Here is a 22295-nt window from a genome sequence, read left to right as displayed (position 1 = left end):
TATAATACGAGCCCCCACATAGCCCCCTATATACAATACGAGCCCCCATATAGCCTCCTATATACAATACGAGCCCCCACACAGCCCCCTATTATGAGCTTCAACACAGCCCCATATATTCAGTATAAGCCTCACATAGCCTCTATATATGCAGTGAGTCCCAGTAAAACCTCCTATATACAGTATGAACCCCCACATAGCCTCCTATTTACAATGAGCTTCAACACAGCCAATATATACAGTATAAGCCCCCACATAGTTTCTCTATATACAATGAGCCTTCACATAGCCTCCTACATTCAGTATAAGCCCCCACATAGCCTAGATTCAGTATGAGCCCCCACATAGCCTCCTATATTCAATATGAGTCTCGCATAGCCTCCTATATTTAGTTTTAGCCCCCCACATAGCCTCCTATATGCAGTATAAGCCCCATATGGCCTCTATATATACACTGTAAGCCCAACATAACCTCCATATATACAGTGTGAGCCCCACGTAGGCTCCCATATACACACACAAATATCCCATACACATGCAAAGCAAAACAACCACACCACATACTCAACTTACTGCTCTTCCCCTGAGGCTTTGCTCCTGTCTCCGGTGCACTGAGTATCAGCGGCGCGATGAAATGACGTCATCGTGTCTGGTGTCTCACATTCTGATTGGTGGAAGAAAGTCTGCGATCCTATCCTCCACCAATGTATTTACTGCTGTCCACACCCTAGGGATTTGGATAGAGGTGACGGCAGGCGGGTGAGGGCCTGGTGTAGCCTGCGGGCCCCAGTTTGCCCAGGTCTGCTCTGAAGGGATTGTCTCACAATCCTTATCTTCATGAGTGCACCGCTTTCCTGCCTCCTTGCTTGCTGAGAGCTAGCGTGCTCCTGATTTACAGTCCTGGCGGACGGCATGGCTGGGTTTAGGATGAGCCTTTTATATGGCGAAAAAATGTGTAAAGGAGGTTTCTGCACTGGGGCTCTTATTTGGTGGTGGGCCATTTGGTCCATTATAACGCTGTGCACCTGACGTCTTTTCAACGTGAACCCGCTGAGGTTTTCAAGCAGATGACACTTCAGGAAAAGCTTTTTTTTTTTTTTTTTTTTCTTGTGTGTGATTTTTTTTTTTTGAGTAGTTTTGTGAATGTTTTTCTGATGTTTTTGACCTATAGCATTTTATCATTTTTTTTTACCGGGTTTTCCCATGGCTTTTGGAATGTAATTTTTACTTTAGTTTTCCTTTTTTTTTTTTTTTTTTTTTTCTAACAGAGAAAAAAGCGTTGGCTTTGTTTTTGCTTCTAAAAAAAAAAAAAAAGGTTAAATGCTGCAAAAGCCGTTCTTTGAGCTTTCGCTTAAACTTGAATTCTGAAATACAGAGCGTCTTCAGAGGGGAAAAAGCCAGAATTAGGCTACGTTCACATTTGCGTCTTTGGGCGCAGCGTCGTCGACGGATACCGACGCATGCGTCATGCGCCCCCATCTTTAACATGGGGGGCACATGGACATGCGCCGGTATGCGTTGTCATGCGTTTTACGATGCATGCATTATTTTGGCGCACCAGACAGGGCGCGGACGACGCTACAGGTTGCATTTTTGATGCGTCACATTTCCGAAAAAAAAACAACGCATGCAATGCACTTGCGTCGTAAATGCGCAAAAAAAAATGCATTAGTGTCTATGAAAAACGCATAGGGCGCAGGTGCCTGTGTTGAGCCGCGTTTTTTGACGCATGCGCCTTTTGAGTAAAATGCAAGTGATGTATTTTGGGGGGGCCGTTTTTGATCTTCAATTGTATAGGACAATGCATGTGTCAAAAAACGCTGCGCTGTGTATGCGTTTGACATGCTTTGTGCGTTGCGTCGACAACGCTGCGCCCATAGATGCAAATGTGAACGTAGCCTAATCGACATGTCACTTTTTGTTTAGAAGCCTGGTGGTTAAAAAGTCTATTAACAGTGTGAACATGTGCGTAGCGAGTGGATTTTGCAGAGGATCGCACATGTTCTCTCTGAGTTTTCCAGGCAGTGTCCACCTGATGAATGTGCTCGCTCCTGCCCTAAGGGTCGCTGCTTGGTCAGATGGAGCGCTGCAGGTGACAGACTAGTTTTCTGACTGCGCTTGGCCAATGGTAGAGGAGCGTTTGTCATGTACTCCGGATGGCGCTGTCGGATTTCCGAGATGAAGGCTGGTGTGCGCAGAAATGTTTTTCCCATATTCTCCTTCCAAAAATCTTTTCATACTGCTGCTCTTTGGACATGATTAATGTAATCGGATTACCATGTAAGTAGCCAAGATTGTTAAACTGTAATCTTTTATACAATTCTTGTCTTATGGGAGCACGGTTTACAGCGGGCAGAGTAAACCAGCGGCACTGGGGTGACATTAATGGGTTAAACATCGGCAGAGAACAGGTTTCCGGTTACTTTGGTGACATTATAGTCTAGTAGAGCTTCTGTGACCCATTGGCTCTGGGAACCGAGAACGGGGTACGCTCGTTTGCCGATTATCAACCTGTCTGGACAGGCCGGGGGTCACCTGAAGAACCAGCAGAACACTCCTTCAGTGAGTGAGTGATTAAAGGGGTTGTCCACTACTGGGACAACCTCTACTCAATCCCTATGTTTGCCCCTTGTAAAATAATAGCACCTATATTCGCCCCCAGTGCTACCGCTACAGCGGTGTCCCATTGACTCTCCCAGGGATCGCGTAACAATGAAAGAGCCGCTCCTCTCACTTTCTCCGAATGTATGCGATTCGTCTGAAGGAGGGGAGAGTGAAGCCAGCAGTGATTGGCCGCAGGGGTCATGTGACATAAAGTGACGTGATCCTCGGGAGAGCCAGTGTCGGTGCTGCGGGAACGGTGTCTGCATCGGAGGTGAGTATAAGTGTTACATGGGGGAACCATGAGAAGGGATTGTTAGAGTAGTACTAACATTATGTTCTCAACAGTCGTTAAGTGTGCATAAAATTGCGGTCATCCTGTCTAAATATTGTATTGAATAGCCGGCCATGTTCTTACATGTAGCTGATTGGCAGTCATACAATAGCTGATATCAGGCTGTTTAAATGTAAACCACCGCTAATTGGCCATACACGGGACTCGGCCTGGAGTATAAGTTTCAGTTTATTAGGTTTTCCGAAAAAGCATCTACGTAATTTATATGTACATGAGGGCTCCAAGGGGCCTGATTGGTGGTGCCACTCAAGCGGGCGGCCAATATGTGCGAGATGAAAGCGCATCCACATTGACAGTGTGTGTGTGCTGACTGAGCTGCAGTGTCAGTGTGCCAGCTAATCAAGACATCACTCTGGGCCATTAAGCCAAGTCATTAATGTTCAACCAAGCTAAGAGGATGTGCGCTGCATGCTGACTGAGGGGATGGATTGGTGCTCTGAGACCCGGGCACGTCAAGGGTGCTCCAAGGAGCCCTGGTTTACATATGAAATAAAACCTACACTGCAGGTATGTGTTTTATGGGAGGCAAGACTCACTCTATTATCTTGTACGCTTACCTGTATCTCCATTGCATACAGAACAATCTAGACAGTTCTGTGCTTGTTCTCTGCAGCACATGGTCCTCTTTTCACAGGACGATGTGAAACGATGATTTTATAGGCAAGCTAAATGATCATTTCACCCAACAACTGAGCATTTTGCTCCTTGGTTGGTGGATCGGCAGCCTGTTTATTCTGAATGATTATCAGGAACCAGCATTCCTTGAAGGCTTGCCGATAATCGAGCATTAAAAGTACACAAGAATGGGCCTACTCAGAAAGACATGTCGACAGTATACCCTGTAATCTAAAGGAAGCCTGCTCTTATCTATAATTTAGCTTTATCGTTGGTTGTAGGGCGTCTATCTTATTCGTAGCAGTGAGACTTGGCCATGCACATTAGAATTATGTTGGCCAAGAAGAATGATTGGTCTGCTGTATTTCAGCATGCCCCATCGTTTTGTGTTTAGGCAATAAGCCGCTGCCAGAGTTGTGTGCCGGCAGCTTACACTTCTCTTCCTATTGAGCGCACTATGCCAAGCCTACATGTTGGTGGGAGTCAGGAGGTCTGCTGCTTTTACAGCCAGCTGTATGGCCAGAATAACCTTATTTCTTGGTCACTTCATTGGGGGACACACAAACCATGACACTCGGGAACCATGGTTTCTACGTCCCCCAGTGAGGACTATGAGAAACATATTTTGCGGTGAGTACTAAAAATCTTTATATTTTTCCACAAGCTCACTTTTCCGATAACAGCCCCTCCGATGCCAGTGGGGTGAGTCTACTAACAATCGTTAGCATATACAAAACATGTTTTCATTGTCAGATTTGGTGAAAATTGGATGCTGAAATTGCTAAATGAAAAAGGATCCAATAGTGATGTGTAATCACTGATTAGCGGTCCTCCCTTGGCATACCTAGTAAGAAGTTACGATATTAGTTCTGGTAATATTTATTTACAGTCAGTGCGATCAGATGTATATTAATATGGCGGGGTTCTTCTACAGATAAATCCCCCCAATCAGCCTCATCTTCCGAGCTTGGCATGTGCGCACAACAAGTATAATCCTATGTAAGATTACGCGGAGTAGATTTGCTGCAGATTTGTTTTTGTTTGCTGCTGATCTGTGGCGAAATTCACATGTTGTGGGTTTTGTTGTGGATTGTGTTGCTGATTTGCCATATGTGTCACCTTGTGCATTGTAGAGGTTGAAATCCCTAGCCTGCATGGTAATCTGCAGCATTTTGCTGGGTTATTTGGCTTTCCCCGAAGCTGCTACAAACAAAAGCTTTTTGTTGTGTGTTTGCTGCGTTGTTGTTGTCTCTTTTGCATGCTGATAAAGATTACTGCTCCCCCCCCCCAAAAAAAAAAAATCAGAATGCAACTTCCTTAAGGTTTTTGCACCAAACCTGATACCTGTGGTTTTTTGCTGCATTTTTGCACTTACCCATTGTTTTCTATTGGTGAAAAAACTGCATGAGGTTTCTGAAATCTCATAGGCTTTGCTAGTACTGTAAAACGCAGCTTAAAATTTGCATAAAAAACACAGCAAAAGCGCAACATGTGAACATAGCCTTATGCTATATTTTGTAATGGTGAAATGTGCATAAAATCCGCTCCAACATACCTTTCCTCTGTGGATTTTCCACAATATAATCTGCCCGCACATAAAATCCACACCAACTCCCCAACACGTGCGACATATCCTACATTCACGCTGTAGTTCCCACGCTCTTCTTTACCGCATTAAAACAAGAAAATGGAGAGCTGCATTTGGGAAAACCATTTGGCTGTCTGCTTAGTGGTTACATGGATTTATATGAGGATGCAGATCGCTTAAACGTCCATCTGCTGATACCAATAATCATCAGAATACTCTGTGACTTTAATTAATTTATGGATTTTATCCCTCTTGTTATAGAAGTGAATGCAGAAGAAAAAAAAGGACTATACAAAAGTGTAAGTAGTAGACATGTGGGTGCCTTAGTGCTAGTGCCCCCTAACCTGTGAAGGAATAGCTAGATCTAAGGTTACTACAGTAAATTATTACATGTTCTGCCTTCTGGAGACGACTCGAGGATGACGGATATATGCAAGCAGTTCTTTCCAGGGCTGTGGAGTCTACGAGGAGTCGGAGGTTTGGCTTACCGACTCCACAGCCCTGGTTCTTTCCAGGGTTCACTTCTCAATGAACTGGGATATTTCGATGGAACAGGTGAATGTTGTTGAGATCAATCCAATCCAACGTCCGGACAGGCAATCCAGCATGGTGTCCGTCATGTCAGCGGTATGGTCACGTATGATGTTAGTTGTGTAATGGAGGTGGTTGGATGTGTACAAGACCCATTGTCTTCTCCGTTGTCAGCAATGAGGAACCCTCTGAAAGAAATGTCCTTGTAACTCGTACTTTAAGCCCCAGATGGGATATAGCCTCCTTGATGCCATCGAGTGCTCATGGTTATCCAATCTTAGGGTCTCACAGTAGTTTCACCAGAATAAACAAAAGGAGAAGAACCATGATGATCAACACAAAATTAAGCATGAGGTTGAGGCCTCTGTTGTTGGCGAGATCCATGGTGCTCAGCCTCCGCAGTGCCTCCGACTTTCTAGGTTTTCTTTCTCTAGGAAGAAAGTACATTTTATATAATTTCTGATACTGAGTTCCCGGGTCAATAGACAGCTATATTATATCTACGGCATTTCCTTCTAGACTCCATTCCACTGTAACAATGCGTGTTGGCACCTTAGAATTTCCAGAATGAATAATCTGTTAGTTAGCAGTATACTGATGAATTTCTTGAATAATAATGTCTACACATCCCCCTTGTCCTGTCATTGAACGATTTGTTGGAGATGTTACCTTCCAGCCATATGGGACATTTCTGACACTATGGATTCTGCATGGGACCTGTGATGACCAGTGTGTCCGTTTACAGCCCATTGTGTTATGGTGGTATTGTTCATGTAGATTTGGTGGGAGGAAATGGCCGGCAGACCCCTCTGGGACATTTTTTTCATGGAAAATTGAAAAAGCTTATGGGAAATTAATTATATAGGACTCATTCTTTTCCCCAGCCTTTATCGGCTCTCTGTACTCGCCGTGCCATGTACAGTAGGTATTCTGGCTAGCGGATATGAGTGTCCTCGCATGGCATCAATGATGCTCCCAATAAGTGCAACATCCTTCCCGCAAACTACAATAATGTGTGTATGAAGTTTTCAAACTGCTTATTATCTCTGGTTTAAAGATCATCTGTTGTACAAGCAGTCTGATCAGTGGTGCAGAGAAGATTGTATTTAGTCAATGAAATCCTTGGTGTTTGTATGTATAGGAGTCCAGTGGGTGGTCCTAATCCATGCCTGACATTTATATGCATTCCCATCATACAGGGAAGACTGTCAATCACTGAGTAGCACCGCCCACTGGACTCCTATATGTTCATATATGTGTATATATATCTCAATCTGATTAGCTCCTCCTGCTCTAGAACATCTTGCCTGCAGATCAGACACCATTTTCTACGTGGACAGGTTCCCCTTTAAAGGTGGTCATTGACATTTAAGGTTGTTCTGCCTGCTGAAAAGTTGTCTGGCAGAATCAGGTTGTCCAAGGATGATCAATAACTAGTAGATTATTGGTTATGGGTGCTAAGACGTCCTCACAGATTGCCTGTCCCCTGCTTGATTAGAGTGGTGGTCCATATGCACTATTGCTCTGCTCAACCTCTATGGGACTGCTAGCGCTAGCTGAATTCTGTAATTGGCTATAGAGCCAGCTTTGAAAACATTTATGACTAGTGATGAGCGAATGTTCTCAGATAAGGTGTTATCTGAGCATGCTCTGATGCAAACCGAGAGTCTTCGGCGTGCCTGGAAAATAAGTTCGAGCCCCCACTCCCTACTCAAATATATATTTCAAGCACGAAGAAGACATTGTTAGCATCAGAGCATGCTCAGATAACACTTTAGCGCATCACTATTTATGACCGACACACAGTTCCAATGTGGGAGAGAAGCCCCTCACCCTGGCAATCAGTAGTATTACTGGCGATCTGCTACTTGTAGTACTAGAATATCCTTTTACTAAGTGACTAGATGTTGGACGTGCTACCTGAGGGATGAAATGGACAATTTATAGCCTAAGCTAATAAGCATGAATAATCAATTCCTCGGTTTGTTGATCAGTTTTTTATTTTTAGTCTAACTACAAAACTTTGTAGCAGGATTTCAAGGAAAAGTTGCTTTTCCCTTTTTTTTTCCCCTCTTGATTTTTTGGATGCCGTTCATCAATGTGTTACCATGGTACTTGAATAATATTTTGTAGGGTTGAACTTTTCAACTGGGAACATTTTTCATTCTCTTCATCATTTTAAGAATCCCAGCTAATGGTAAGACCGATTTGTCTACAGAGCCTGATAAATGCACTTAAAGGTTTTCTACAACTTCATACTTAATGTGTAGCGAGGCTATCCTGCAGAAACGGCTGCATGCTGACTGTTTCCCTGTGATGTTGGGAAAGGCCCACCCTGGTGTTCCCCTGTAGTTCTACCATTGCTGTATTGGGCAGAGCTTGTAGCCAGGAGCTAGTCTGAGCAGGCCGAGCTTCAGTGGAAATGGATGGAATCGGTATGCCCAGGAAGGAACAAGCCTTCATACATCATTATTAGCAAGGAGGTCGCTTTCCGATTCTTATAAACCTCAGTGAAGAAAGTAGTGGAGCTACAAATCAATAATTATATAACAGCCAAAGACTTAATGAAATAGCAGTGAAGCTTTTTACCCCAATTTTTAGATTATCACTGCTAGTCTTTCTAATCTGAACCTTCCTTAAGGTCATTTTAACCTATAATTTCTGGGATTTGTGCATATGTTCAGTTTCTTTATTGCAGGGGATGTGCTGTAGACCACTACACTCTTTTTACTTACATGAAATACCATTTAATGCCAATGGTGTGCATGGTTACCCAGGGCAGTGATTGGGAACATACCTGTAGTTGATCACTGTGTTTACCAGCCTTTAAATTAAGTACATGATTGCCACTTGGTATAATATGTCCAAGATAAGTCACCCAAGATGTCCATTGATGCTGGTGGGAATTTGGCACCACAATAGGTTCCATTTGGATTAGTGCACAAACTGGAGACTAGTTTGGGTCCATTCACATAACCATAGTAAATGTGCTCTGCCTCAGTGACTACTATACAGGGTCATATGCCTTAGATATTTCTGTAGGCATCTACTGCAGGATGGCCCAACTAGCCCTGGTCATTGGAGATAAAAGCAGAGGGATTGGATTCTTACCTGTTCCATCCTTTGCTACCTACTTGAATGAACGTGCCTACATGGCCGATTCACAGATGGCCATCATGTGTATGTCTAGCTATGGGCCCATTTAGATGAGCCAATAATCATGGGTAACCAGTGTTGGAACCATATAGATGCTTGTTCCAGAATATCTGCTCTCCTGACTAGGCTCGTAAACCGCTGATCAACGCAAAAAAGTCTTACTCGTCAGGTGCAATCATTTTTAAGTTGGCTTAAAAATTTGTTATTGGCAGCCCATCAAGCCAAGTATATAGGAGGTGTTACCGAGCACAGTGGTACCCTATGGGCACAGACTGATTGTAGTGACGATTGTTCTCTGTAGACACAACCATAGATTAAGGGTACCGTTACACTATACGATTTACCAACGATCACGACCAGCGATATTTACACTATACAATTTACCAACGATCACGACCAGCGATACGACCTGGCCGTGATCGTTGGTAAGTCGTTGTGTGGTCGCTGGAGAGCTGTCACACAGACAGCTCTCCAGCGACCAACGATGCCGAGGTCCCCGGGTAACCAGGGTAAACATCGGGTTACTAAGCGCAGGGCCGCGCTTGGTAACCCGATGTTTACCCTGGTTACCAGCGTAAAAAAAACCAAACACTACATACTTACATTCCGGTGTCTGTCCCTTGCCGTCTGCTTCCCGCACTCACTGACTGCCGGCCGGAAAGTGAAAGCACAGCACAGCGGTGACGTCACCTCTGTGCTCTGCTTTCACTTTACGGCCGGCAGTCACTGAGTGCGGGAAGCAGACGGCAAGGGACCTGACGGACACCGGAATGTAAGTATGTACTGTTTTTTTTTTTTTTTACATTTACGCTGGTAACCAGGGTAAACATCGGGTTACTAAGCGCAGCCGTTGCTGAGAACAGTGGCAGCCCTGAACAATCACGCACATGTGATGCCTGGTCCGCCGGTGTAAACAGGCTATTACTATGGAAAACATTAGCGCTGTGCATCGCTCAGTGGAACTGGACCCAAAGAGTTAAAGGAGTGGTTTTTAGTGTGTGGATCTCCCACTGTGTAAGGACAAGATGCAGACTCTCAATTCCTGAGAAGTTAGTTACAAGAAGTCGTAAGTCAGATGTCGCACTCTGTTGCGTGATCGTACTTTTATTTAGGTGATATCACTCCATAGGGTCACACTACAAATCCACACGCCTATGTTAGACCACATTATAGGCGGCAATGGAAATGCTACGGTAGGTTTATTGTGCAGTAATATAAATATCAATGTACAAGTGAAAAGAAATGACACACTGCATACAAAGCCAAGAACTGGTGCATGGTGATAAATTTGACATCACATCTTTACGGTGGTGCTTGGGGGTGTGGGGCAGTTTAGTCTTTCCGTTGGGGTATCTACAGCAGTGGAGAATCTCAGAGGAGCATCACAATGATACAGATGAGAAGAAGACAGATGAGAATCAGAGAAAAATTCACAAAGAGTTCCTGGAGGTTTCGGCGGGTCTGCGGGGTGACCTCAATGTTTGAGGCTCTCCTCATGGCAGATCTTATGTGCTGGACTTTATCCATGGCTACAGAAGGACAGAGAGGTGCAGGTGATGGGTTATAGAAGTGCAGAAAGAGAGCGTGCTTCCCGTACACAGAGTGTAAGGAGGACCTTCGTCTTCTCCTGACTGGAGATCCAAAGGTGAAGCTGAGTGAGCAGGAGAGTGAAAGTTAGAAAACTCACAGTGACAGTGAATCATGCAATTAATACATGCCATTCCCAACTGAAAGACACATCTAACCATTTCCTCGCGTTAATACTTATCCATTGACCGTGTAGAACTCCAATTTGTCTGGATGGATAGTGGTGGTACAGTTGGCGTTTCTCCTATACTCCATAAACTAGCATTAACACTGTTAGTCTATGCATATAACTTCTTCAGCTAGAAATAGGATGGGAGCTGTAGTGTCACCTACTGGATGTAGCAATCCTAAAAGTCCATATTGACCCTTTAACAGGCCTTGGCACATGCCGGGATTGTAAGCCACACCACAAACTTCATTTGCAGACACATGTTTCTGGGTGTTTGCCTCTCATCAGATCTGATTTGGCTGAATGTGAGGCTTCTAACAAAAGCTCTAAGGGGTATACGTTGTCTTTATGGAGAGTGCCGAGTTGGCGTAAGGAAACTTCTAGGTAAGCAAACAGCGATCTGTAAAGCATGCAAATCAAAGCCATAAATGTGGCCATTGAAGAGACAAGTTCCTGGCTTTGTCTTACATATTTTACATTCTGTCGCTTCCTTAGGCCAGGCATCCAGGTTTATCCCAGTTATGTAGTGTGGAGCACTCATCTTGTGGATTTTCCTGAATGTTCTCGGCATTACATGTGAAGTATAGTGTAGCCTCTAGTCCATATTAGGCTGCGAAACACATGCCATCAGTCTGGTCACTGTGATATTTCAGCTTTCTTTTGGCTTTCTGCTGGATTCTCAGACAGAGACACAAACCAGAAGCCTATAGACTTACTGGTTCACATACGTGTCTCCACGTTCACCTTACCACACGAGCAGACCTAGATGGAGACCGATAGTGGATATACTTTCAATGGTGTCTTGATTATGGCTCTAGGATGACTATTATTTTTACCCTTTTTGAGATTTGTTATATATTATGAGGACACGCAATGTTTGCCATTAAAGATTTCGTCTCTGAATATTATGGTGATACAGGCCACACAGAGGATCTGGTATTTAGTCTACGTAGACCGGGTGGCTGGTCCCAGGTTTGCGATCACATTTTCGCTAATCCCATGGTTCTGATTAGAGTTGTGTGTTTGTGCCCTCTAAACCAACATGAGCATGATAGGGATAATAAGGGATTTTGAGAAGGTCACGAGTGGGGAAAATACAATGGTTAAAAATACTTAAAATACTTTGGTCCTTTGTTCTGAGGAGGCTTGGCGGCACTCCTGCTGTTATTCCTGGTAAACATTGGATTATTGCATTAGCTAGTAATTCTAGCAGCTGCCCTGGAAGTTCTATGCTGCATCAATAGCTCTAGGTTTGTAATGGACGGTCCCTTAGATATGGCATTGTCTGGATATATAGGGACCCTTGCTGTTCCTAAGAAGTATATACAAGCAGTTTACTGTAGGACACTATGTCTTGGTGGAATTCTTTCCATCTCCTCTGCACCAGGGAAGGAGTACTCGGAGGAAGCGGCTGATGTGTCCTGTGCATCTGACTAGTACGACCTCCACACCCTGATGGGACAACGCCACCAAATGCTCCTCAGCACTCATGGGTCAAGCCCTGAACCAGAGTGTCTGATATTGGGTAATGTTGGAGGACAAATATCTGATCCCTCAGCTTCATGTATGGTAGTTATAGAGCTGTTCTACGCTGTGCACTGTGAGAAGCTTGAGCATGGTGACTTCATTTATTATATGTAGAGGTACAGTATATCCTCCATACATACCATAGCTATACATTGCCCCGACTGATACATACATACATTATGGCTTATGTGAATGTTAATTTATGTGCTTCCTACTATACTGAGAGGAGGGAAAGCTACAGATACACACTGTGACAAGCATAGCCTGGATATCCTCCTAATTATTGTGGTTAGGGAGAAGCAGAAAAGCCCTTTTAATACACGTTAGATGAATTACAATCTGGCTTGTACGGGGGCCGTTCCTCCCTACGAAAGGGACTTCTGCATATTTCCTCTCGGATGCAAAATGATGACTTCATGGAATTTTTCATCTCCAGGGAATTGTCTAGTTGCAGTTCCTTTGTAATAGAGGAATTTTCCACCAATCTGCCGTATATTTATCTGTCATATCACATTTAGAATTTTTTTTTTCTGATAAGTGCTATTCAGCATTTCGGTAGTGTCAAGATATTCATTACCAGTACCTAAAAGGCAGGATGCACAATATGCCAAGTACTCAGCAGGGTCCTGGGCTAGACTAACTAGAACAGAAAAGATGGGATGTAGATACATTGGCTATTATCAGCCTGCTCCATTACTTACAGAGGAGATGACCCCTCTCCTGTTCTTCTTACCTTATTGTTTGGTGGCCTTGGAGAAGGTCTAGGTCAATGTGGCTTAGGCTGCAGGAAAGACTTCATCCCACCCTTCCTGGAGTTGTGTGGCACCCTCTGAAGTTTGTCACTCAGTTTATGGGAACAATTGAGGAGGTGTGGAAGGGAGAGGGGGCTGGCTGTATAAAACATCTTTCAGAGGCCGGGCTATTGACATCACTCTGGAATGCTGCCGTTTGGATGTGCAGCAATTTGAGGCATTGTAGCAGTGAAGCCTCCTATTGATACTGCAGTGCTCAGGACCAAATATACAACTGTGTGTGTGTATACAGTACAGACAAAAAGTTTGGACACACCTTCTCATTTAAAGATTTTTCTGTATTTTCATAACTATGAAAATTGTACATTCACACTGAAGGCATCAAAACTATGAATTAACACATGTGGAATTATATCCTTAACAAAAAAAGTGTGAAACAACTGAAAATATGTCTTATATTCTAGGTTCTTCAAAGTAGCCACCTTTTGCTTTGATGACTGCTTTGCACACTCTTGGCATTCTCTTGATGAGCTTCAAGAGGTAGTCACTGTGAATGGTTTTCACTTCACAGGTGTGCCCTGTCAGGCTTAATAAGTGGGATTTCTTGCCTAATAAATGGGGTTGGGACCATCAGTTGTGTTGTGCAGAAGTCTACTGGATACACAGCTGATAGTCCTACTGAATAGACTGTTAGCTGCTTTTTTCTTGCCATAATACAAATTCTAAGTAAAGAAAAACGAGTGGCCATCATTACTTTAAGAAATGAAGGTCAGTCAGTCCGAAAAATTGGGAAAACTTTGAAAGTGTCCCCAAGTGCAGTGGCAAAAACCATCAAGCGCTACAAAGAAACTGGCTCACATGAGGACTGCCCCAGGAAAGGAAGACCAAGAGTCACCTCTGCTTCTGAGGATAATTTTATCTGAGTCACCAGCCTCAGAAATCGCAGGTTAACAGCAGCTCAGATTAGATACCAGGTCAATGCCACACAGAGTTCTAGCAGCAGACATATCTCTACAACAACTGTTAAGAGGAGACTTTGTGGAGCAGGCCTTCATGGTAAAATAGCTGCTAGGAAACCACTGCTAAGGACAGGCAACAAGCAGAAGAGACTTGTTTGGGCTAAAGAACCCAAGGAATGGACATTAGACCAGTGGAAATCTGTGCTTTTGTCTGAATCCAAATGTGAGATCTTTGGTTCCAACAACCGTGTCTTTGTGCGACGCAGAAAAGGTGAACGGATGGACTCTACATGCCTGGTTCCCACCGTGAAGCATGGAGGAGGAGGAGGTGGTGTGATGGTGTGGGGTTGCTTTGCTGGTGACACTTAAGGATTTATTCAAAATTGAAGGCATACTGAACCAGCATGGCTACCACAGCATCTTGCAGCGGCATGCTATTCCATCCTGGTTGTGTTTAGTTGGACCATCATTTATTTTTCAACAGGACAATGACCCCAAACACACCTCCAGGCTGTGTAAGGGCTATTTGACCAAGAAGGAGAGTGATGGGGTGCTACGCCAGATGACCTGGCCTCCACTGTCACCAGACCTGAACCCAATCGAGATGGTTTGGGGTGAGCTGGACCTCAGAGTGAAGGAAAAAGGGCCAACAAGTGCTAAGCATCTCTGGGAACTCCTTCAAGATTATTGTAAGACCTCTTGAAGCTCATCAAGAGAATGCCAAGAGTGTGCAAAGCAGTCATTAAAGCAAAAGGTAGCTACTTTGAAGAACCTAGAATATAAGACATATTTTCAGTTGTTTCACACTTTTTTGTTAAGTACATATTTCCACATGTGTTAATTCATAGTTTTGATGCCTTCAGTGTGAATGTACAATTTTCATAGTCTTGAAAATACAGAAAAATCTTTAAATGAGAAGGTGTGTCCAAACTTTTGGTCTGTACTGTATATATTTTCTTTGTGGTATTTTGGCACTTTCTTCAATCTACAGCACTTTACTTTTAAGATGTGGATTCTATTTGCATATATTGTTCCCATATATTTATCTCCCTTGATTCTTAAGAAATGATTTAAAATTTTATATACAGTTAGGTCCATATATATTTGGACAGAGACAACATTTTTCTAATTTTGGTTATAGACATTACCACAATAAAATTTAAACAAAATAATTCAGATGCAGTTGAAGTTCAGACTTTCAGCTTTCATTTGAGGGTATCCACATTAAAATTGGATGAAGGGTTTAGGAGTTTCAGCTTCTTAACATGTGCCACCCTGTTTTTAAAGGGACCAAAAGTAATTGGACAGATTAAATAATTTTAAATAAAATGTTCATTTTTAGTACTTGGTTGAAAACCCTTTGTTGGCAATGACTCCCTGAAGTCTTGAACTCATGGACATCACCAGACGCTGTGTTTCCTCCTTTTTGATGCTCTGCCAGGCCTTCACTGCGGTGGTTTTCAGTTGCTGTTTGTTTGTGGGCCTTTCTGTCTGAAGTTTAGTCTTTAACAAGTGAAATGCATGCTCAATTGGGTTGAGTTCAGGTGACTGACTTGGCCATTCAAGAATATTGCACTTCTTTGCTTTAATAAACTCCTGGGTTGCTTTGGCTTTATGTTTTGGGTCATTGTCCATCTGTAGTATGAAACGATGACCAATCCGTTTTGCTGCATTTGGCTGGATCTGAGCACACAGTATGTCTCTGAATACCTCAGAATTAATTCGGCTGCTTCTGTCCTGTGTCACATCATCAATAAACACTAGTGACCCAGTGCCACTGGCAGCCATGCATGCCCAAGCCATCACACTGCCTCCGCCGTGTTTTACAGATGATGTGGTATGCTTTGGATCAAGAGCTGTACCACGCCTTCGCCATACTTTTCTCTTTCCATCATTCTGGTAGAGGTTGATCTTGGTTTCATCTCTCCAAAGAATGTTCTTCCAGAACTGTGCTGGCTTTTTTAGATGTTTTTTAGCAAAGACCAGTCTAGCCTTTTTATTCTTGATGCTTATGAGTGGCTTGCACCATGCAGTGAACCCTCTGTATTTACTTTCATGCAGTCTTCTCTTTATGGTAGATTTGGATATTGATACGCCGACCTCCTGGAGAGTGTTGGTCACTTGATTGGCTGTTGTGAAGGGGTTTCTCTTCACCATGGAGATTATTCTGCGATCATCCACCACTGTTGTCTTCCGTGGGCACCCAGGTCTTTTTGCATTGATGAGTTCACCAGTGCTTTCTTTCTTTCTCAGGATGTCCCAAACTGTAGATTTTGCCACTCCTAATATTGTAGGAATTTCTCGGATGGGTTTTTTTCTGTTTTCGCAGCTTAAAGATGGCTTGTTTCACCTGCATGGAGATCTCCTTTGACCGCATGTTTACTTCACAGCAACACCTTCCAAATGCAAACACCACACCTCAAATCAACTCTAGGCCATTTATCTGCTTAGGCCTCTTTCACACTTCAGTCTTTTGGCGTCAGTCACTACCGACATAGTGACGGATTGACGGATCCGTCACAATTGTTGCGAAAACGGTTCTAACGGATCCGTTTTTTTGACGGATCCGTTACTTGGGGGTTGTCTGGGAGAAGTATCTACTTTTTGGAGCATGCGCAATTGAAAAAAACGGATTGGGGCGACGGATCCGCCGAAAAAACGGTTGCGGTGGATCCGTCGCCCATAGGCGCCCATTCTATGGAATGGCGGACGCGACGGATCCGTCGCGATCCGCCATTTCGGCGTTGACAAAAAACGTTCCAATGTCCGTCTATTTTCAGAAAACGTCCGCCAAATGTCGACGGATCCGTCGCATGGCGGATGGAACGGACGACCATCCGTCACAATCCGTCACTAATGCAAGTCTATGGGAAAATAACGGATCCGTCAAAAAAAATGACGGATCCGTTATTTGAGGAAAATGGCGGTTTTAGACTGACGCCAAATAACTGAAGTGTGAAAGAGGCCTTAATTGGGAATGACATAACGAAGGGATTGCCCACAACTGTCCATGAAATAGCCTTGGAGTCAATTGTCCAATTACTTTTGGTCCCTTTAAAAACAGGGTGGCACATGTTAAGGAGCTGAAATTCCTAAACTCTTCATCCAATTTTAATGTGGATACCCTCAAATAAAAGCTGAAAGTCTGAACTTCAACTGCATCTGAATTGTTTTGTTTAAAATTCATTCTGGTAATGTCTATAACCAAAATTAGAAAAATGTTGTCTCTGTCCAAATATATATGGACCTAACTGTATTAATAAAAATTAACTTTTTACGTCATATAGCTTCATTTTCTCTGTTTTGGATGTTATAGTGATAACTGATAGTGATCTATTATGTTGCGGTATGGTGGTCCATTCTCCAAGGGCACTGGTCACTTTCTGGATGGATACACAACACTTACGGTATTTTAATGTGTGGCTTTTTTTCTCCTTTCTTTAGTCTTGCAGAAACAGATTTACATTGAAGTCTCCGTCAAAAGATTTGTGTAGGTTTTCCAGCTATATCACAGTGGGAAACGTAATGTCAGCCGAAGATTCCCTTTTCATACCTTCCCTAAAAAGGAAAATTCATTAATGCCACTACATAAAACAAAAACTGCTGAGACTGCTCATTCTGGCCGCATTGCTGCCATTAGGCTCCTAGGATTATGTAATGGGTGTACTAGTTAGACTTTTAATATTTTTTTTTTTTTTTTTATTTATTTTTAAATCCAATAATTTTTATTCAACATTTTCAGAACCAAAAAAGATTAATAATAAGATACAAACGTAACAATCAAAATCGCAACCCATCCTATCCCACCCCCACTCCTTTCTGCTCTCAGATTCAGGAAATAGTTTCTCAATATGTTTCATCAAGGAGATATCCAAGAAACCTTTATCAGTGATAGTCTTTCGGATGCCATTCTTGTTTTTGCCTTTCCCACCCTCTAAGGCAGGGGTGGGCAATTAATTTTGCCATGGGGCCGCATGAGAAATTTGGATGGTTTCAGAGGGCCGGACTAATATAATTAACTCATTTTTACCCAATACTGTAGTATACATATGCTATCTTTTCATAAACAAACAGTATGTTAAACAATACAAACATTTACATTTCATTTCTACCCCCATAATGTCCAGATTTCATTCATTTCTACCCCATAATGTCCAGATTTCATTCATTTGTGCCCCCATAATGTCCAGATTTCATTCATTTGTGCCCCCATAATGTCCAGATTTCATTCATTTGTGCCCCCATAATGTCCAGATTTCATTCATTTGTGCCCCCATAATGTCCAGATTTCATTCATTTGTGCCCCCATAATGTCCAGATTTCATTCATTTGTGCCCCCATAATGTCCAGATTTCATTCATTTGTGCCTCCATAATGTCCAGATTTCATTCATTTGTGCCTCCATAATGTCCAGATTTCATTCGTTTGTGCCCCCATAATGTCCAGATTTCATTCATTAGTGCCCCCATACTGTCCTGAGTTGTCACTTGTGCCCCCTACTGTCCTGATTTGTCACTTGTGCCCCCATACTGTCCTGATTTGTCACTTGTGCCCCCATACTGTCCTTATTTGTCACTTGTGCCCCCATACTGTCCTGATTTGTCACTTGTGCCCCCATACTGTCCTTTTATGTCACTTGTGCCCCCATGGCATGGGGGCACAAGTGACAAATCAGGACATTATGGGGCCCATACTGTCCTGATTTGTCACTTGTGCCCCCATCATACTGTCCTGACTCCTGATAATTGTGCCCCACAGCCCCATAATGTCCTGTTTGTGCTGCCCCCATCCGCATCCCCCCCAGGGCTGGCTGCTGCTCCCTCCCCCCCTATCATGCATGCAGGCAGGCGCCAGTCAGCTTCATTAACCGTTCGCCGCGGTATGGAGCACTTACCACCGACCACCGGCACCGTCCGACCCCACAAGCTACCACAGTACAGCCGCACAGAACACCGGCGGATGAAGGAGCAGCTCAGCAGCCTGTGTCACGCTCAGTGACGTCACCCGCTGCTGGCGCTTCCCTGATGCGGAAGTGCCAGCGGTGGTCAGCACCTCTCAGCGGACAGGGGTTTCAATGCAGGGCGCGCAGGCGCTGGAGTGGCTGAAGAGAAGGGGAACCTGGTTGGTAGCGACGCGCAACAGCTGCACTGTCTTTGGCGGCTGGCCGAGCGGTGCCGCGGGCAGCGGGCCGTTTAAAATCATCAGGCGGGCCGGATCTTGCCCAGGTCTGCTCTAAGGAATAAATGCATCATAATAAACAAGGAGGAAACTGTACACATCTTCCGTCTTTAGATATGGGTGAAGTTCTTCACAGAAAAATTGAACACCCCCTTACCTGTCACATTCAGTCAATCATTAAAAGACCAGGTTTCTTCTATAATTAAGTTATCATATCCTCACCTTAACTCTCTTGATTAGTTTTGACCCTTTGATTCCCTTAAGAAATGTAATATAAGGCACTCTTTTATAAAAGTAGTGGGGTTACAGGTTGATTAATTAACAAGCAATCCCGATAGTAATCTTGACCACGTTAATATTAGAGGGGTAAGCCCGGGAAATCTAGTCATGGGCCCATAGTTTTTCTAATTTAAATTGGGTTCCTCTATTTTGAAGCACAAATCTCTCAAAGCAAATCATGCAATTTAATATTGGGAAGATATTCTTGTAGATTAGGAGGGTCAGTATCTTAATAACGAAGAGCAGTTACATTTTCTTGCCTGATAAAGCAGATGTAAAATAGATAGTTGGTGATCCTCCTCATTTAGTAAGCCCCCAACATACCCTAGTAGGCAAACAATGGGATCTGATGAAATTTCACACTAATTGAAAATCCATATGGCTGCTGCCAGCGGCATCAGCCAGTTATCTAGAAAAAGAAGGACATCATTTGTGTTCCTTGCAATTCGCTCCTGGTGTTTCCCATAAGGGAAACCCTAGATTTCCGAGGCAAGACAAATTGCCACTGCCAGCAATTCCATAGCGTTGGCAAACGGCAGCGGAGATGGAGGGCAACCTTGCCTTGTTCCTCTCTGAAGGGGAAAGGGTTTTGATTTAAGGTTATTTAGCCTGGGTGACCGAGTAAGGCCTCCTTCACACGTCCTGATATTTCCGGTACTTGTAAACCCAGTACCGGAAATGTCCGTGTGTTACATACATGTGGCTACCGGGTGCCGCATCAGTATCACACGAACCGACACAGTTCACGCTGTTCTCAGATTCTGGGTGCTGAAGACAGCTCACCTCATTGTCCACTGCTCTTGTTGTGATCAGTAAGAGCAGGGGACAATGTTGAGACTTGTATTCAGCCCCTGCTGTCTACATCGAGTATAAAATTAAGGATAAAATATAAAAAATCACATTATCCTCCCCTTAACACCTAATCCCCATAAAACATTGTCCCCTGTAAACAAACAAAAATAACAATATCCCTCAGATCACCGCGAGGCCCATTCTCACTGCAGCGAGTCATTCTCCCCTGGTCTTCAGCGTGAGCGGTCACTGCTGCTGCTGAGCAAATGTCATACAGGTGGATTACAGCGTGGGACACTATGGATTCTTTCAACTTCAGACCGGTGAGGATTATTGTTGTTTTTTATTTTTGTTTGTTTTGAAGGTGAATAAAATGTGTTTTTTAATGTTATTTTTAATTTTAAACTTGATGTAGACAGTGGGGGCTGAATACAGCTCATAACATTTTCCCCTGCTCTCCCTGATCTCAGCTCAAGCAGGGGAAAACTATGAGAGCTGCCTCCAGCAGCTGGCGCCGGGGATCAGCACAAACAGTACCGCTGATTCCCAGGCACTGGTACATGGCACACAGATGACACACTGATGTCAGCTGTGTGTCATCAGTGTCTGGGACGTTTTGCTGCTGCTGCTTAAAAACGGATATGTGAGCGTGTTTTGCCCATGGCCACACGGTCTGTGGAAACAAACTGACACGTGCGAACCCATTCACTTGAATGAGTCTGTGTGTAAGTGTCTCCAGTACGTGTGAAAACTGTCATCACACGTACCAGACACACTGACATGTGAAGGGGCCTAAAGTGGTTTAATCCATGAGATAAATGGTTCCCCGAATCCCATATGAGATAACTTTTCTTATTTTAATCCATTTTTCCATTCTTTTTGTAGATTTTATGAATTTGATGGTCCTGGCTTTATTTACTCTATTAACTGTCTTTATAGTTGGTATAGTTTTTTGTTTTTTTTTTTAGCTCAGAATTTGTTGATTTCAGGCCAAGTTAAGTTTGCCTCGTGTTCCAATGTATTTTCCCACATTCGACTAATTGGCTTAATTTGTAGTTGAACCTAGCGTCATATACTTGAGAAACTGTAAAACTAGTCGAGTCCCAAGCATAACAAAAAGCACTGACCATTACTGACAGCTTGGGCACTTTCCATCCTGTCTTTGAGTAGCACGTCGCAGCGTCCGTGCCATAATCTACTACAGTTGAAGTGCCAACGTCACGCACTGAGCATTCTCCTGGCATGTGATGCCATGAAGCCCGGAGAACAAATAACTATATCAATAATTGCTGATGAGAAGACTCATTAGACAGGATGTCTGCTGGTGCAGATAGGATATGGTGGTGTTAATAACCTCGGTCACTATACAGCACAGGACTGAGAATCCGCTATAAAATCTTGGCGGGAGGATGTATTTCCCAAAAGTTTGCAGTCCAAGATTTTAATTATTTCCAGATCCAGTAGCACTTCCTAGCAGGCATAGTCCATAACTACTTCTGTATATATCTCCATGGGTGCACAACAATCCGAACACTGATGACATGTACTGTAGCCATCCGTGAGACCTGTATATTTCGGTCCATAGCTCTCATTAGCGTGCGGTCCCTTGAGGATAGGCATGACACTATAAATACTTTAGTTGTGTCTGTCTGCACCTTCCGTCTGTGAGATGAAGTGCTTGGGTACAGAATATGAAGGTTTTTTTCAAGGTCAGTTGGTAAATTAGAGCTTGTAAACATTGCAGGTTAAGGTAATACACTTAAGGCCCCTTCACATTTAGCGACGCTGCAGCGATACCGACAACGATCCGGATCGCTGCAGCGTCGCTGTTTGGTCGCTGGAGAGCTGTCACACAGACCGCTCTCCAGCGACCAACGATGCCGGTAACCAGGGTAAACATCGGGTAACTAAGCGCAGGGCCGCGCTTAGTAACCCGATGTTTACCCTGGTTACCATGCTAAAAGTAAAAAAAAAACAAACACTAGATACTTACCTACAGCTGTCTGTCCTCCAGCGCTGCGCTCTGCTTCTCTGCACTCCTCCTGTACTGTCTGGGAGCCGGAAAGCAGAGCGGTGACGTCACCGCTCTGCTTTCCGGCTCACAGCCAGTACAGGAGGAGTGCAGAGCACAGCGCTGGAGGACAGACAGCTGTAGGTAAGTATCTAGTGTTTGTTTTTTTTTACTTTTAGCATGGTAACCAGGGTA

The 22295-nt window shown here is 43.7% G+C and overlaps 2 protein-coding genes and 1 long non-coding RNA gene across 3 annotated transcripts in view; 1 reads left to right on the top strand and 2 right to left on the bottom strand.

Moving 5' to 3' along the window:
* The window catches only part of CEP85L (centrosomal protein 85 like), a 141976-nt gene that overhangs the window by 59202 nt on the left and 60479 nt on the right, over positions 1–22295 (top strand). The window lies entirely within an intron of this gene.
* LOC138637483 (uncharacterized) lies at positions 5380–12998 on the bottom strand. The gene is made up of 2 exons (XR_011312398.1): positions 12863–12998; positions 5380–6120 (listed from the first exon to the last, which is right to left on the bottom strand). It is a non-coding gene; the product is annotated as an uncharacterized lncRNA (long non-coding RNA).
* On the bottom strand, positions 10027–10492 carry PLN (phospholamban). The gene has a single exon (XM_069726209.1). The coding sequence runs from the start codon at positions 10371–10373 to the stop codon at positions 10218–10220; it is 156 nt and encodes a 51-aa protein (XP_069582310.1). The 5' UTR covers positions 10374–10492; the 3' UTR covers positions 10027–10217.

The sequence above is a fragment of the Ranitomeya imitator genome, chromosome 5 (genome assembly GCF_032444005.1).
Source record: "Ranitomeya imitator isolate aRanImi1 chromosome 5, aRanImi1.pri, whole genome shotgun sequence".
Classification (NCBI taxonomy): Eukaryota; Metazoa; Chordata; class Amphibia; order Anura; family Dendrobatidae; genus Ranitomeya; species Ranitomeya imitator.
Note: the sequence above shows the minus strand (reverse complement) of the source record. Positions and strands in the feature narration are given on the sequence as shown.

Excerpts from the sequence above, each read along its gene's own strand:
- PLN (XM_069726209.1), bottom strand. The coding sequence starts at position 10,373 with ATGGATAAAGTCCAGCACATAAGATCTGCCATGAGGAGAGCCTCAAAC.